We start from the raw sequence: 18,658 nt of genomic DNA on the forward strand, positions 1-18,658 counted from the left end.
ACAATAAAAAGCAATAGTTATAGTAGGACTTATGCACTGGCATGGTATATTTCAGTATACAATACAGAAAACTCCAAAAATCTGAATATATGCAAACACGTGCAAATATATGCCAATGTATATTACATATTGTGAAGCAAAGCGCCTTCCCTACCATCCCTCAAGTGGTTTATATGAATAGTGTTGGGTATGCTGACATGCAGGTGTTGCTAATTGGCTCTCTGAGCTGCAAGTTCATCCAGGCCAAAGAGGGAGGACGATTAATTGGTTTCTCATGGGAACCTGTGATGTGAGGGAGGAGTCAGGGAGAGGTGATGTCATCTTCCAGAGGTTTCACTTGGAGACACGTGATTGGGTATCACCATCATCTGACATGCTGGGCCAAAAACTATAATTCAGTTGTGGCCCAAGGGGATAGGTAGCTGAGATTTTCATGGACTATAGGCCTGCACTATACTTCACAATTGCAAAAAATATAGACAACATTAATTTGCAGCCTTCCTATCAAACCTGAAGTTTGTGCCACCTAATGCAGCTTGGAACAGTGTTAGGTAGTGAAGCTAGCTTTGTAGTTTTTTGTTCTGTATGGTTTTTGAGTAATGTGTTTGCAATACCTATTTTTCCTTCTTGATACTTTTGAATAAATGTAATATTATTTCAAAATCAGCAGTTTGGTTCTTGTGCATACTCACCCTGTGAACGCATCAGGGTTGCCAGCCCCCAGGTGGGAGCAGGGGTTCTCCCAATTTCATGGGCTCCAGCCCACCACCGGCCAGCTGGCTAGTGGGGGGAAGCCCTGCCCCCAACATCCGCAGCTGGGCACAACATCCCCAGTGTGATGACATCACATGGAAGCGACATCATCACACCGGGGATGTCACATGGTGACACTCTGGTATTTTGGGCAAAACTCTATATAACCAGACAGACAGACAGACAACCTTAATTCGCATGTCAAAAATAAAAGTACATTAAAATTTTAAAGAAATACATTGAAGTAACAAAGCAATCGTAAGGCCAACCAAAATGAAATAGATCAGTTAATAGCTTCCCTGATTCGAATTACAGACTGGAGAAAACAGGCGACATTAGAGGTTATGAGAAAGCTGAGTCCAGAAAGAAACCGCTGAACCTTGACACTGTCAGGGAGGCCACACCATGGACAGAGAAGGAATTCAGAATTTTTTTCTTGGGTCTTAATGTGTGCTGGGCAGTTAAATAGAACAAAAGAAACAGATTCGGTAGCACCCAGGCTACAGGGGCATCATCTAAATTCATAGAATTTTGCCCCAAATACCACAGTGTCACTACACGACATCCCCAGCGTGATGACCCAGCTGAGCTCTGAGCAGGAGCAGGAAACAGAGGTGCTAGAGGGTGAGTGTTTTTTTACTTGCTTTCAGATGAGGGGATTCAGCTGAGGATATTGTGTGGGAGAACTGGTCTGGGACTGGTCTGGGAATGTGTGAAAATGTTTAGAGTTGTTTCAGAGTCCTGGCTGCTTGAGAGAGGTAGAGGTAGGGGCATTGTATGACTGTGATTGACTGTACTTTAGTATTTAAGAAACCACCTTGCCAGAGGCACGAGCCGAAGGGCGAGCTAAAGGGCTCTTTGCCTGTGGCTCTTACCCTAGGGACTCTTAGACTAGGGGCTCTGTGAGATGCCCAAGAAGAGCCAGAAAGCGAAGGCCCTAGGTTCTTTGTCTTCCCCGTAAAGTAATTTGACTTTGACAAGAAAAAACACATAAATACAAAGGGTTTTAAAAGGGGAATTATATTTACTTATTTTAAAAGAATTATGAAGCCAGAATGCCAGCAGGGGGTTGGGGGCTATCCAGTGTTTTGCACGGAGTGTCACATGTATGACTATCTGCCCACTGGACAGAAGTCTTGGGTGTGTGCTCGGTGCAAGGAGCTCCTGGTTCTCAGGGAACGTGTGTGCTCCCTTGAGGCCAAGGTGGCTGACCTGGAGAAGCAGAGACAGTCAGCTAGGCGCACAGAAAAGACTCTCGGGGACTTGTTAGCTACGTCCCACTCTGGATCTGGCAGCCCCGCTGCTGTCAGGGAGCATGAGGGTCTAGGGGAAACAGGGCACCATGCTGAGGATAAGGGGAATGTGCCCTCAGAAGGGACCTCTTCCCCAGCTGGTGAGCGGCTCTCCTTTTGCACCAAGGAACCATCCCTGAGCAGGGTGGGAGGGGGGCTCTTGGTAGTGGGTGATTCGATCCTTAGGCAGGTAGACAGCTGGGTGGCGAACCCGCGTACTGACCGTATGGTGACTTGCCTGCCTGGTGCGAAGGTAGCGGACATTACGCGTGTTTTAGATAGGCTGGTAGATAGTGCTGGGGAGGAGCCAGTGGTCGTGGTGCATGTCGGCACCAACGATGTGGGGAAATGCAGTCGTGAGGTCCTGGAGGAGAAATTTAGGATGCTGGGCAGGAAACTTAGGTCCAGGACCTCCAAGGTAGCCTTCTCAGAAGTGCTACCTGTTCCACGCGCAGGGCCGGAGAGACAGGCACAGATCAGGAGTCTCAATGCGTGGATGAGACGATGGTGTAGAGGGGAAGGGTTCAGGTTTGTTAGGCACTGGGATTCTTTTTGGAACAAGAGGGAGCTGTACAGGCGAGACGGTCTCCACTTGTCCCGAGAAGGAACCAGGCTGCTGGCACTTAAAATCAAAAAGGTGGCAGAGCAGCTTTTAAACTGAATATTGGGGGAAAGCCGACAGGAGATGAAAAGTCTCTGGTTCGGGTTGGCTCATCTGAGAGAGGTGAGGGGGTACCGGTTGCTTTTCTACAGGGAGGTGGATTGAAATTGTCCACAGAGGCCATGGCTGGTGACATGGACTGCCGGACAACGACTCGAGATAGCAAGAGGAAGGATGCAGGCTTAACTTGTAAGGGAAATTACAGCTGTTTCTATACAAATGCTAGAAGTGTCCGAGGTAAAATCGGGGAGTTGGAGTGCTTGGTGAGGGAGGGAAAAATAGACATTGTGGGTATTTCTGAAACTTGGTGGGATGAGGAAAATCAGTGGGACACAGTGATTCCCGGTTATATATTATATCGGAAGGATAGGGGGGGAAGGGTTGGAGGTGGGGTAGCTCTGTATGTCAGAGAGGGTATAAAGTCTAGAAAGATTGAGAGGCTAAGTGAATTGGATTCGCTTCTGGAAGTTCTATGGGTTGAAATAGGGGGGCCAAAAGGAAACTTAACACTGGGAGTTTGTTATCGCCCACCAGATCAAAAGATAGAGGAGGATTATAAAATGATGAATGCCTTAAAGATAGCAACTAGACAAAAACACTGTGTAATAATAGGTGATTTTAACTACCCACACATTGATTGGGTCAATATGTGTTCTAGCCGGGAAAAAGAGATTGAGTTTCTAGACACTCTAAATGACTGTGCTATGGAGCAGATGGTCACGGAACCTACCAGGGGAGAGGCGATCCTTGATTTGGTCCTAAGTAACACTCAAGACCTGGTGAGAGATGTAAAAGTGATTGCACCGCTTGGAAACAGTGATCATAATGTTGTTGAGTTCATCATTTGTACAAATAGAGAATTGGCCAAAAAGACTCACACAACCATTTTTAACTTTAAAAGGGGTAATTTCTCTGATATGAGGGGACACGTGGGGAGGAAACTGAAAGGAAAAGTAGAAAGGGTCAAAACAATTGGGGAAGCTTGGGATCTATTTAAAACTACGATCCTAGAAGCTCAAAAAATATATATTCCGCAGGTTAGGAAAGGCACAAACAGGTATAGGAAAAAGCCTGCATGGTTAACAAACAGAGTAATGGAGGCTGTAAAAAGTAAAAAGAATTCCTTTAAGCAGTGGAAAGCTAGTCACAGTGAGGCTGATAAAACGGAACACAGGCTATGGCAAATAAAATGCAAGTCTGAGGTCAGGCAGGCAAAAAGGGAATATGAGGAGCATATAGCAAAAAACGTAAAAACCAACAATAAAACTTTCTTCAAATACATTAGAAACAGGAAACCAGCCAGGGAGGCAGTGGGGCCCTTGGACGACCAAGGGGTAAAAGGAGTATTGAAGGATGATAGGGAAATGGCTGAGAAGCTAAATGCATTTTTTGCCTCCGTCTTCACTGTGGAAGATGAGAAGTGCTTGCCCACTCCAGAACCACTGATTTCAGGAGGGGTGTTGAAAGACCTGAGTCAGATTGAGGTGACGAGAGAGGAGGTCCTAAAACTGATAGACAACTTAAAAACTGAAAAATCACCAGGCCCAGATGGCATACATCCGAGAGTTCTGAAAGAACTCAAATGTGAACTTGTAGATCTCCTGACAAAGATATGTAATCTTTCCTTAAAATCTGCCTCCATTCCTGAGGATTGGAAGGTAGCTAATGTCACTCCCATCTTTAAAAAGGGTTCCAGAGGAGATCCGGGAAATTACAGGCCAGTCAGTCTGACGTCGATACCGGGTAAATTGGTGGAAACCATTATTAAGGAAAGAATTAGTAGGCACATAGATGAACAAAACCTATTGAGGCAGACTCAGCACGGTTTCTGTAAGGGAAGATCTTGTCTCACTAACCTGTTAGTGTTCTTTGAGGGGGTGAACAAACATGTGGACAAGGGGGATCCAATAGATATTATTTACCTTGACTTCCAGAAAGCTTTTGATAAAGTTCCTCATCAAAGGCTCCTAAGTAAGCTCAAAAATCATGGGATAGAAGGACAAGTCCTTTTATGGATCAAAAACTGGCTAGTTCATAGAAAACAGAGAGTGAGTGTAGGTGGGCAATTTTCTCAGTGGAGGGTGGTAAGCAGTGGGGTACCGCAGGGATCAGTACTTGGTCCACTGCTTTTTAACTTGTTCATTAATGATTTGGAGATGGGAGTAAGCAGTGAAGTGGCTAAATTTGCGGATGATACAAAGTTGTTCAGGGTGGTGAAAACCAGTGAGGATTGTGAGGCACTCCAAGGGGATCTGTCAAGGATGGGCGAGTGGGCGTCAACATGGCAAATGGGGTTCAATGTGGCCAAGTGCAAGGTGATGCACATTGGAGCCAAAAATCCTAAATATAAATACACATTGATGGGGTCTGAACTGGCAGAGACTGAGCAAGAGAGAGATCTTGGAGTTGTAGTGGATAACTCACTGAAAATGTCGAGACAGTGTGTGACTGCAATAAAGAAGGCCAATGCTATGCTGGGGATTATTAGGAAGGGTATTGAAAACAGATCAGCCAATATCATAATGCCCCTATATAAATCAATGGTGCGACCTCATTTGGAATACTGTGTGCAATTCTGGTCACCACACCTTAAAAAGGATATTATAGCTTTGGAAAAAGTGCAGAAAAGGGCAACTCGAATGAAAAAAGGGTTGGAACACTTTCCCTATGAGGAAAGGTTAAAGTGCTTAGGGCTCTTTAGCTTGGAGAAACGACGACTGAGGGGTGACACGATCGAGGTTTATAAGATTATGCATGGGAAAGAGCAAGTAGAGAAAGAGGTACTTCTCTCCCTTTCTCACAATACAAGAACTCGTGGGCACTCCATGAAGTTGCTGAGCGGTCGGGTTAGAATGGATAAAAGGTCGTACTTCTTCACCCAAAGAGTGATTAACACTTGGAATTCACTGCCACAGGAAGTGGTGGCGGCTACAAGCATGGACGGCTTCAAAAGGGAATTAGATAAGCATATGGAGCAGAGGTCCATCAGTGGCTATTAGCCACAAGGTATAGATAGGGACTCTGGGGCAAGTGATGCTCTATCATCTTGGTGCTTGGGGGGGGTCAACAGTGGGAGGGCTTCTAATATCCTGGCCCCACTGGTGGACCTCCTGATGGCCACTGTGTGATACAGAGTGTTGGACTGGATGGACCTTTGGCCTGATCCAACATTGGCATCTCTTATGTTCTTATGACATCACCATTCTAGGGACATCACATGCAGCAATGTCACCCTGCCCCCGCCCACTCCCAGGAAGCTCCCTCCCTCCCTCACACCCCCTTCCAGCAGAAGAAAACCTGGTAACCCTAGAACCCATGGGGTCTAACCTCTTGTTTCCTTTGCATGTATGTTATAAAATTATTTCATTAACAATGCAATCCTAAACAAACCTGCACACTCTTAAGCCCATTCTTAGAAGCACGTCACTCTGCCGGCAAGTTTGCCTGCAACTTTCAAAGACATTGAGCTGGCCTTGCTGGGAGGGTGGGGTAAAAATCTAAATAAATAAATAAAATAGAAAAAAGTAGGTTGCATCCTAGTACTTCACTCAGCTCACAAGGAGCTTTCCTGTGATAACAGAGCTCTTCTCCAAGCAGAAAAGTGCTTTTTTTCAGAGGAAAACTCCATACCCAGGAGAAATGTGCTGCTATTGAGCTGTGTTGTTCAAACTCTGCAAGGGGCTAACTATCATAAAGTGCTAGAAGGAATCCCTGGCACAGAAGAAATTTAGCACAGCCAGTCCCAGGCCCAGAGGCAAGGCAGAAATGCTAATTGGCTGCCCTAGACCCCAATATTTTTCTTATCACCTTCCCAAATGGCCATTCCTCTTCCTAATACTATTCTTGCTCTCCATTTCCTGTCTCCATAATGTAGCCTGCATGGTTTATCATATCAGGAAAATTGTGACCCTAGAAACCTGCCCGTCCCCCTTGCGTCTGCTGCCTGGGCTGCTGTTCATGTGCAGCAGGCAGAATCTCTTTGGCTCCACCTCTTCAAGCCCAGCCAAGCACCTTCCCACTTGCTGGCAGCCCAGGGAAGGTGCTGGCAGGCATAGGTACCTGCCCGTGGAAAGCCACTGGCCAGCTTGCCAAATGTGCCCACTTTTGTAAGTGTGTGAACAGAGTGACTGGGCATGCTGTGTGTAGCAGCTGGGTGCAAGAGAAAACTCCAGCACATGCAGAATGCTGAGGTTCAGGGTGGACAAGGCCCACCAAGTCAGGTGAGCCAGAGCCTGCTAACCTGCTGACCTCAATGTGTGCAGTGCCTCTCACACCTCCCTCCCTTGGCAGCAATGAGAGGATTAAATAAGAGACAAAGCCAAAACACGTGCATGCTCCCCGGGCTCCCTGCACACCAGTGCTGCCTTATTTAACAGTCTGAATAGAAGCAGGAAGGGGGAGGCAAAGTTCAGGGATGAGAGTAGGAATTCAGGAAAGCACGCTGGTTTTGCATTTAGGGAGGTGGCTGGATAATGCCGTGGAGCTGGCAGGAAATAAAAGTCTGCAAAAGGCAATTAAAGTGGAGCTGGCATCTTTGGACAGTGGCAATGCTTCAAGATTTCTTGGGGTGCTGGGGAGCATCACAGTTCCCCTTGTAGTTCAAGCTCGTTGCTAAATTTGGGACTTTGACAGAGGGAGGTGTGGGATTGTGCAGCTGCCTCACCCCCTTCTCCTCCCCAAAGCCCTTTGGCCATAGCAGTTTCTTTAAGGCAGGGCTTCTTGTGTTCGCCTGGTTGATGCCACTTGGCCATCTGTGTTTAGATGCTGCACCTGTGGCAGCAAAATGCAGCCCTTCATGCTCCAGCTCATCAAAAGCTTCTGAAACATGTTAGTTCTTAAAGAGCCACAAGAGTCTCTGGTTCTTGCACCTTGGCTCCGGTCACACGGGCCGGAAAATGTGGGGTGGAAGCGTGGCTGTTTGCCTGGCGCAAACTAACGTGCGGCTGCGCGATCAGACATCCCCTCGAGGTCCCGTCAAGGTCCCGTGGTTAGGGGGGAGGTGCCAATCACATGACGCGGCAAAGAAGCGGTGCGGCGCAGCAAACGGGGCTGTGTTTTGGTTTTAAACTGAAGTGTGCGCATGCACTATTGGGTGCTTGTGCGCATCCCATGGAGACTTGAAAAAAACTTTTTGTATGTCGTACCCCACCCCCACCCACGAACCCCCTGCCTGCTCCATGACCTTTCCCTTGAGTCCCCGCATCATCGTCACGCCCTCCCTCGCCCCCGGCACTTATGCCTTGCCCAGGAGGTGACGCCGGCGTTGCTCATCCCAGGAAGGTGCCGGGGGGGGGCTGGCTGGTGCGAGGTACTAGTTTTTAACTGCGCATCTTCGGAGGGAAGCCTCGGGTTCGCCATGGAAGCTCTACGCTTCCCAGATGTTGCGGTGTGATCGCGCCCGGAAAATCCGCCTATCATCCATCTCAGTAGCGTGGCTACTGCTCTGTGTGACCGCAGCCCTTGATTGTTAGGCAATAGCTCTCTGTGCTGTGCAAAACTTCTTGTGCATATCAAACAAAGGGTGGTTGTTCGGGTGCTGAGGAGGGGTGTGAGGCACGGTTAGTGGTAAAATATCTCCAGTACCAGGCAATACATTTTATGGCACAAATGGCCTGGCCCAGCAAAGTGGCATCTATATCAGATGCGGCCCTCTTCACAAATTAGTTTGACACCTCTGGTCTATACAGATCCCAATCTATGACAGTATGCCTGGTTAAAAAAGAAGAGACAGAGAGAAAGTCAAAGGAAACAATTACCTTTATTCTCCTGTCAAGATACAGAACTAAACAATGAAATGGCAAAGGGAAGCAAATTGAGACAACATTGCACTATGACAATTGTATATAGTAGCCAAATAAATTTTGTACATTTGAATAATCCTAATTGTAATATTCTGCACCAGTCCTTAATGGGGGATGGCTATAGGGGAGGGGAGAGGGGAGGAAGGGAGGGAGAAAGTCATATGCTGCCTGTTCTGAAAAGAAGAGTCCCGTGCATTTAGGTCCAAGGCCTATTGGAGCAGAGTCAACTACCAGGATGGGGGACCTGTGATCTCAGCAGTGAAAGAAGTCCAGTGAAAGTACCAACTGCTGTAATCTCAGCAGTGCCAGAGATTAGGGAGCAAAGCTAACTACAGAAGCTGGGGGTTTAGGATGCCTGTTTTATGTATTTAAAATTGACTGGTATTTGGTTGGGGGGTTGGATAAGCAGCAGAGTTTGGATAAGCAGCAGGGACTGGGTCCAAGGTGAATGATGTTAATTTATTGGTGACAATGGGAGTACATGTATACTTGAGGGGGGGAGTAGAAATCCAAATATGGGCATGTTAGGTAAGGCAATGGAGACAGCAGAACCAGTTGGGTTGAGTGAGTTAATCAAAGACAGACTTTGAAAAAATGCGGCAGCCAGGCTGCTGGTGGGGCTCTCTACACGAGATCACATCCAGTCTGTGCTGAAGGCATTGCACTGGCTGCCAATAGCATACCGGATTCATTTCAAGGTGCTGGTTTTGACCTTTAAAGCCCTATATGGTCAGGGGCCTGCCTACCTGAGGGACTGCCTTTCCACATATGTGCCCCAGAGAGCACTGAGGTCAGCGATGCAAAATCGCCTGACTCTCCCTGGCCCAAAAGATGCCAGACTGGCCATAACAATGGCCAGGGCCTTCTCTGTGGTGGCTTCATACTGGTGGAATGAGCTCCCAGAGGACATCAGGGCCCTGCGGGACCTTTTACAGTTCTGCAGGGCCTGTAAAATGGAGCTCTTCCACCAGGCCAATTAGGAGCCGCCACTGATGAATGTACCATCGTAAGTTGAATATGCCATGGCCCTGTTATAACGTTGGATAGTCTTCTCTAACTGGATCATGTACAGGAAACCACCGCCATCTGTTTGCACTGTTTGTACTAGCACTTTATGTAATTGTTTTATTATGAATTTTATAGTATGTATTGATCTTTTTGACTTATGTAAGCCGCCTTGAGCCAGTTTGTACCGGCAAGGCAAGGTATAAATTGGAAGTAAATAAAATAAATAAAAATAAAATATTGGTGAAGATTTTAATTGGTTTCCTAAGCAGTTTACAGACTGGCCTCAGGAATTCTTTGCCCACTTCTCACAAAACACAGTACATGTTGTCTCACAGAAATAATACAAGCTCAGTAACAATACAAGAAATTAGACAAAATGTTTAACTTGAACTAGCTGATGAAAGTAATTTCACATTGTTTTTTGTCTATTAATTTTTACACACAAGATGGTTTCCTCATGAGAGGTGTCATGAATTTTCATTTTCACTGTTGAATTAATGTCCACACCTTAAGAAATATGTTTGCATTCAGAGGATTAAACATGCAAATCTGCATTGATGATTACCTGTCCACCAAGTTAAAATATGTTCCTTACAATTAAATTCTGCAGTCAGTGGGACTGAAGCTGACAGGACAGTTTGGCTATTGTATTGCAGTTTTTTAAAATAAATTGGAGGTTACCTATTCATTTGCTACACTCATTAACTTCACAGTTGTCACCTATGATGCCCCATCCACTTCCTTCCCTCAGAGGCAAGGTTTTCTCTCTGTTTTGATTTTCCTGTCTGACTGAGCTGACCTGGGTATCTTTCTTCTTTCCTGAAGAACTCTGGCTGTCCCACCTTGTCACAGTATGATATTTTGGTTGTTGGCACAGCCCAGAAACCTGAGGAAAGTATTGAGAGGCCCCTTCAACTTAAATAACTGAAATGGCACTTGAGGCATTTTGAAATTCCAAATTAACAAAATATTTTATTCAACATAGAGGGGAAAGGTCAGGTGAAATCAGGGCTATGATTTCTGAGGTAATTCAGTATAGAACTCTGACATAAATCAGTATATGCACAGACTTTAGTTCATATGTTTCAGGCAACTGAGAGTTTCATGAGCTTTTCACAGTGATTTAGGATTTTTAAGATGAGAGGCATTTGTTCCAGTGTTTCCCAAACACTCCAGCACACTTTCTTAGAGCATTCACTGACTCTTTTGGTTTCCAGAAGGCCGAAACACTCTATCCAGTACCCAAACCCCTTCTTTAAACATACCATAGGACTCTTCTTGAGTTTTATCTGACTCAGAAGATGAAGAAGAAGAAGAGGAGATTGGATTTATACCCACCCTTCACTCAGAGTCTCAGAGCAGCTTACAAACTCCTTTCCCATCCCCTCCCCCACAACAGACACCCTGTGAGGTAGGTGGGGGTGAGAGAGCTCTGAAAGAACTGTCCTTGAGAGGCAGCTGCAAGTGGAGGAGTGGGGAATCAAACCCGGTTCTCTCAGATTAGAGTCCGCGCACTTAACCACTACACCAAACTGGCTCTTAAGGTTTCACAAGGCAGTTTCTAACCACACCAGACTTGGGATCTCTCCACTCTTCAGAGCTATCTCCCTGTTTTGACAGGGTAGGTAAATTCTTTTTTTTTTTTTTATCCCCGGAGGGATTTTTTATAAGACTACAAAACTACAAAGAGATTTTTATAAGACTACAAAACTACAAAGAGAATATAGGGGAAGGGGATTACATCTAAGGATAAAGGATAGATAACCACACTACACTAAAAACCCAAGAGGAGGAGATCATATCCGTGTTAATCTAAGTGTTATTAATAAAAGTGTTAGTACAACAATATACTTGTAGAGTTCTTGTTTGTCTCGGCTTCAATGTTAGTATGTTAGTTGTGAGAGAACTTTCTGAGCATCTTCTTGTTATTTGCTTCAAAAGGCAATTTTCAGAGTCCTTCTGCCTTTACTTTGGTTTTCTGTCTCTGAAATCATATGGAACTTTCATTGCGCCTGCACCCGTTTCTACAGCAGAGTCCTCATCCGTTCCAGAGGTAGCAGAGTCACTTGATTTCGATTCTTCATCTTTGGATTCTTCCTCCAATCCCAACTGGCGTCTCAAAAATTCTTTGTTTAAAGTTTTAATGTTTATATTCCCCATTTTCAGTGGAGTTGCTGAAGTCGCTTTTAAAATAGCATCTCTGGTCTGTCTTCTTGATAATCTGACCACAATTTCTCCAGGCAGGCTTTTTTATATTATATATATATAAAATTGGAGTATGCCCTATAAGAGACTATCTTTACTATTTAATCCGCTGTTGAGCCTATTGCTGGAGCAATGATCTCGCTGAGCAACTTCCTCAGATCCTCCTTTGTCGATTCAGGAACTCCCTGGAATCTGAGAATCATGTTGGCTTTTTCCATTTGTAGCTGTAACAAACGGTTTTCTTGGAAGTTTTGTTTTGCTTCAACTTCCCCTATTCTTTTCTTCATTTTCTTGTTTGTGGTGTCTATCTCTTTAATTCTCTCAGTCGTTTGCTCCACCTTCACCATTTCTGCCAGTTGGAGCTGCTGGGATGCGAAGTTTTGATTCAGCGAGGTCAGTTGCTGGTTAATACCATCGAGTTGCTCCATCACCAGCTTGAACATATCCGCTAACATTTTCATGACGTCTGCTCCCTCTTCCGGTTTTGGGCTCTGACTACCTGCTGGTTTCGCTTTAAACTTTCTTTGCGAGGCCGCCATTTTATACGATTGTTTACAATTCCAAACTCAAAAAATTGTCAGCGCTCAAGTAAGTATCTTAAAACAAAATCGCTGCTTGTTTCCCCCCCTGCCCCCTTTGTTACGCTTATCTGTCCGTTCGCATAAGAGGTGTCCCTCTTTACGCTCCGCTTTTTCCATGGGGGGTAGTTCGCTTTTAAAATATTCTGTTTATTTTGAACTCATGTTCATTGTCAGTCATTTCTCTGACCTAGCTCACAGTAATCGATATTCCGCTCGATCTCCAGCGCTTGTCCCAGTCGAATCAGCTTGTGCCCAAGGGCCACACAGCAGCAGGACCGTCAGGGTGGAGGGAAACCTCAATTCTCTGGCATTTAGCCATCGAAGAGGCTGCCCCTCAGAAGCCCTATGGCCTGGAGCCTATCACCAAGGCTCCGTGTGAGTGCTACTTGAGGTAGCACCCCTCCATGCCGCTGGTGTGCGAGTCGCTCCCCCAAGGTCCGGGGAGAACGACCGCCATCGCTGATCCACAAACCAGAAGTCTGGGTAGGTTAATTCTTCTATCACTAGAAGATCTATCTCCTTTCCTTGGCCCAAATGGAAACCTTCACCTAACTACCCACACTTCCTTGCCAACTTCCCCCAATTCTCCTGTCTATGTTAAATTGCTCTCAGTCAGGGCTGAATTCAGAATGAATTTCTCTGCTCAAGAAGATTCCTTGGAGCAGCCTGTCACTCAAGACTCTCTGGCTTTGTGAAGTATTTACCCTTCACATTCCTTTATCTGTTTACACAGCACTTCTAAGCTTTTTAAAAGTGCAATCCGTCACATCACCCATTATGTATTGTTGGCAAATTCCTGGATTTGATTTTGAAATGGACTACATAATCAAAAAGTCATAATCCAAAGCCTGACAGAATCTTTTAAGGAGCATGACCATCCTATCTCTGCACAACATCCCTTCTTGACTCCTACAGCACTTTCTCAATTGCTTTTGGTCCTGTTTTTAAAGTGGAACCAATGCAGTAGAAATTCTTAATTTTTAAAATTTTTATTTCCAAATTTTAAACAGAGCAGTTTAATGTTGTGTCTTTTCTCTTCTGTATTACTTATGCACAGACATGAATACAGAAAAGGCAAACTAATAAAAAAAAGGAGATGCTTTACCCACGTACAAGAGCTGCACGGGAAGATAAAAGGTTGCCTCTTGCTGAGTCTACAGAAGCCTCCCCCTTCCGTCTTGTTTTTCCCTTCATTTTAAATGTTTTATTCCTTACTAAAGGAAGGCTGGTTGTGCTGTTATCAGTCCTTTTCCAATATCTCATAACCACTCACACCCCATAATTTTATAACTTCTCTAAAGTAAGCCCACACCATCTTTCTCCCCAAAACATTATGCCCAAACCATGGCGCATGTTGCCAAGTGAACATGCTAAACCTAAGGGAGAGTCAGGTACTGTTCCACTTCCAGTATTTTTCCACTGGTAGATTCAGAATGTCAGTCACCTGGATGACACACTGTCTGAGCCCTTCCTAGATATCTGTTAATGTCCAGGAGCCAAAGCAGGGAGAAGCCAGGTTCTGCCAAGTATATTTCTGATACTGGGTTCATAATGGCAGTTACCTAATTAATGTAATCTCCATTCCCTTGATTAAATGGCACCAATTTGGTAAATTGTCATATGAGGGTCGCATGGAGTGCACCAAACAGAAATAAAATATGATAAGTTGGTAGCCATGGTAGAATGTGCACATTTCATCTTGTCTGTGTTGTCTCTTTGACCTTTTTATACCATATATAGTTCTCAAAGTGTGATAAATCCATGATTAACATTGTACAGTTTTTGAAACTCAAAGTATTTGAAAGAGTTTGGTATAGTCATTGTCATGACATGCTGGTTTAAATGGTCAAATTTTGTTTTTCTGTGAATAAAAGGGGTTGCTAATTGTGAGTATTGAGCTTTCAATCACTCTGGTAACTAGCTTTTCCATAGATATCCTGAAAGTACCTGAAGATGGACCCAGGCTTGTAGCCATGGGGGCAGTGTCCCCCATGGATGACCCCCTGTCCTTCCCGGTAGGATGCCAGACCCCCTCCCTCCCCTGACCCCTGGTAGCCCTGTTGGCAAAGATAAACACCTGCCTGCCTCCTCGGATCTCCTTCAGCAGCAGCGTGGTGGCTGGGCTGATTGGTGCAGATGCAGTGAGGGGCTGGGGCAGGCCATTCTCTAATGGCCCACCCCAGTGCCTCACTGCGCCTCTGCCAGCCAGCCCAACCACCACACTGCTGCTGAAGGAGAGCCAAGGAAGCAGACAGGCGTTTATCTTTGCTTCTTTCTGCTCACTGCCCGCTGCCCTGCCTGCCTGCCTCCTCAGCTCTCCTTCTCGCTCTCCATTCCTGGCACGCAGGAGGCTCCTGATCATCTGTTAATGGGGAGGGAGAAAAAGAGCCCACCTGCTGACCAGTCACTTCCTGGTGACATCCCAAGTGACACCTCCACATCAGGGGCATGTGCCCCCCCCGCACATCTGCCGAACTTTTTCTGGTTACGGGGCTGGATAGACCTCATAAATACTAGAGCATTCTCCTCCAGGATTCTGAGGCACAGAAGTAATTACATGAAACAGATGATTACATGCTTGTTTCATTGACATAAAAATAATCTTGGAATTTACACTCCGAAGGAAAAGTTGGATTTAATTAATACCTCTACAGGATTTCTTCCCCATGGTTGCATAAGTGAAAATGTTGCACTGGAATGTGTAATTCTTCATAGACAAGCCTGTGATTTGAATATAATATGAATCCAGGATTCAGTGTCTGGGATCATCTTTTAACTAGTGTTTGGATGATATAAATATTCATGCATAGGTATCCATGGGGAAAATCACAAGTCATCATCCTGTATATTCAGATATTTTAACAGCCTAAGCAGAATTGTACTGATATTGGTGTATAAATGCTGACTTAATTTTAATCTAAAACTCTGAAATTAATTTTAATCTTGTTTGGCACTGATATATGCATACTTATCACTTTGTACTGCATATGGTGTGGCCCCCGCCCGCAGCAGCCATTGGCTTTGTGGCTGTTGGCTTTGTGGCCAGTATGGAGCCGAATTGCACTGAATCCTTTATGAGCTACAAGTATCATAGTGGATATTTCTATTTTAAATTTAAATATGCCAAAACAATTAGTTTTGGTGAGTGGTACTACAATATCACATGCTATCATATACTGTAGTCCTTGGATTCTTAATTATGTTCCATTGCCATAGGTGAGGTCCTGAGAGCAGCAGTTTGCAAGTCTCAATGGTTCCTTTTGGAGTTATCCTGCAGACAATTTTGCAGGTTTTCCTGTGTCTCTTCTTTTTGGTATCACAGTGTTTTACTTATTCACTAGGCTTTCAATAGAGAATAACATTAATCCTTTTAAGCTTCTTATTCTAATGATTTATTTTGTTGGAAACCGTTGTGATCCTTCTTTGAATTTTAATGATTGCTGGCTATTCAAGGATTCATTGTTTTGACTTCCTGTCCTTACCTTTGTTTCCAACATGTCTGTAGGGAACACCTGTCTAATACTGTATCTGGCCTTAGTTCTCAGTGGCTTACCATATTCACTCAAGCCTATCTTAAAGCGTTAAGTTGAAATGCTAGCTACTCATGCATGAAAATAAATGTAGGGTATATATTTGCAAAGATAGGCAGGCAGACAGCAGAGGGATGGCTAAATGGATTGAGTCATTTTTCTATGAAAGTAGTATTTTTTGGTGAAGACAGTAGCATATAACACCCTTTGCAGAGGTTTTCTAATATGTTAGCAGTTTAAAAGCTGTTAAGCAGCCGTAATATGTAGTTCCTATTTCTTAAGTTTTTGAAGCAAGTAACAAATACATCTGCTGTGGCTGACAGAATCTAGCATAATTTGCTGAGATTTAGGTCACATTGTATAGTGGATCTGAATTTTCATCCATGCTGTTGAAATACAAGTACCTGCTCAGAAACATAGCAAGGAAAAACATCATGTATTTTCAAGAATATCTCACTCTAATACAGGATTTTAACAGCTATTCCCTATTATGCATAATACATTTTGTTCCTTATCGGCAGCCTTTTGGACTTTGATTCAGACTACCAGGAGCTCTGGGATTGGCTGATTGACATGGAATCCATAGTGATAGACAGCCATGACCTGATGATGTCAGAGGAGCAGCAGCTGCATCTTTACAAGGTTAGAGCTTCCGTTACTGCTTTTACCTAGCTATAGAAGATCTGATTAGTTTGACAAGTCTTTCTCTCACAGGATAGCCCTGCGTTCATTGTATATATCATGGTGTCTATTAGAATTCCCTTCCCTGTCCCCAACCTCATTTCCATCCCCTCTGTGCTGACAGCCTGCACCAACATCATAATTGTGAGAAAGTTCCCTTTGCAACAGTCTGTTTGGTGCAATTCTATAGGAGGACAAAGATTTGTCTTTGGAGTGAATAGAAACAGATGAAACTGAATTCATAAATAGGCAGAAACAAAATGAGGGAAAGAAATTATGGTTGCATTTATAAAGTATGTTTTGATTAGAGCTTTCTTCTGGATTTTATCTACCTTTCAAGCTCCTTTAGTAATGAAAAAAATATGCCTTGATTTTACTTTATTGCTTGAAAGATATAGGTTTCTTCCAATTTAATTTTATTAGTTATAAAATAGACACTCTCCTGTTAAGTCAATATACCTGCTTGTGAATTAATTGTGGACTTGCGTATTCACTGTAAATCTTTTATCTAACATAAACACTGTGCTAGATGTAAAAGCAGATAGACTTTTTTCTAAAAGAGGTCTGTTTCTTGCTATTGCCACTGTAGCCAAGATTAGTGATGTTTCTATGTATTAAGATAACTACTTCTTTAAAAAAAACCACTGTAAAATCCTGTTTTAAGTTCCATTCCAGGCTTTAGTATGTGACTGACAGATGGGGGGGGGCATTTTAGGACTGTAGGAGGGACTTTCTGTAGAAATATCAAGCTGTAGTAAATCTTCCTCATTTAGGCAATTTTTATTGGACTAATTCTGACAGTTGTCATCCTTGAATTGCTTTGAGCATATGGCATATCTCAAAGAGCAGATTGTGAATCATAAAAAATAAAATTAATAACTAGCCACAGAATCAGCAACAATATAATGACAAGAATCAACTACCCTCTAGCTTTTTATTTCTTATAGAAGAAATTCTACACTCAAGGTCAAATAGAAGTTGTTTTCCTTCTTCCCTGCTCATATGTTTTGACAATTTATTCAAATGCATCATTTAAAAAAAACCTCTACATTTAATTCTGGGTAGCTTCTGTAAAACTTGTGTGTTCAAAACAAAAGTGGAAATAACAGTAAATGCAGACAATTTATTTTTGTTGTTCAGTTGCACAGTCGAGTCCGACTCTTTGCGACCCCATGGACCACATCACTCCAGGCCCTCTTGTCTTCCATCAAGCTCCAGAGTTTGCTTAATTTTATGTCCATTGCATCAATAACACTGTCTGACCATTTCATCCTTTGCCGTCCCCTTCTTCTTTTGCCAGTGAGTGCTCCCTTCTCAATTGGTGGCCAAAGTACTTCAATTTCAGTATCTGGCCTTCCAGGGAAAAGTCAGGGTTGATTTCTTTTAGGATTGACTGATTCGATCTCCTTGCAGTCCAAGGGACTCTCAAGAGTCTTATCCAGCACCATAATTCAAAAGAATCTATTCTTCGGCACTCAGCCTTCCTTATAGTCCAACTCTCACAGCCATACATTACTACAGGGAATACCATTGCTTTGACCATATGGACTTTTGTTGGCAGGGTGATGTCTCTACTTTTTATTATGCTGTCTAGGTTTGCCATCACTTTCCTCCCAAGGAGCAGGCGTCTTTTAATTTCATGGCTGCAGTCACCGTTTGCAGTTATCTTGGATCCCAGGAATGTGATTTCTGTCACTGCTCCCATGATTTCCCCTTCTATTTGCCAAGGAGTGATGGGGCTGGATGCCATGATCTTAGTTTTTTTGATGTTGAGCTTCAAGCCCACTTTTGTGCTCTCCTCTTTCACTCTTAGTAAGAGGCTCTTTAGGTCCTCTTCTCTTTCTGCCATTAGAGTTGTACCGTCTGCGTATCTGAGATTGTTGATGTTTTTCCCAGCAATCTTAATTCCAGTTTGTGATTCATCCAGGTCGGCATTTTGCACGATGTACTCTGCATATAAATTAAATAAGCAAGGTGAGAATACACATCCTTGTCGTACTCCTTTTCCTATGCTAAACCAATCAGTTGTTCCATATCCGGTTCTAACTGTCGCATCTTGACCCTTATACAGGTTTCTCAAGAGACATGTGAGGTGGTCTGGTACTCCCATCTCTTTAAGGACTTGCCATAGTTTGTTGTGATCCAC

The 18,658-nt window shown here is 44.0% G+C and overlaps 1 protein-coding gene across 2 annotated transcripts in view; it reads left to right on the top strand.

Annotated features, from left to right (window-relative positions):
• The window catches only part of AKAP6 (A-kinase anchoring protein 6), a 325,414-nt gene that overhangs the window by 203,737 nt on the left and 103,019 nt on the right, over positions 1–18,658 (top strand). For both annotated transcript variants that reach the window (XM_015415204.1, XM_015415203.1), the window contains one exon: positions 16,353–16,473. In XM_015415204.1, coding sequence (XP_015270690.1) covers positions 16,353–16,473 — 121 coding nt within the window. The remainder of the gene's footprint in view (positions 1–16,352; positions 16,474–18,658) is intronic.

The sequence above is a fragment of the Gekko japonicus genome, unplaced genomic scaffold, assembly GCF_001447785.1.
Source record: "Gekko japonicus isolate JY-2015 unplaced genomic scaffold, Gekko_japonicus_V1.1 scaffold83, whole genome shotgun sequence".
Taxonomy (NCBI): Eukaryota; Metazoa; Chordata; class Lepidosauria; order Squamata; family Gekkonidae; genus Gekko; species Gekko japonicus.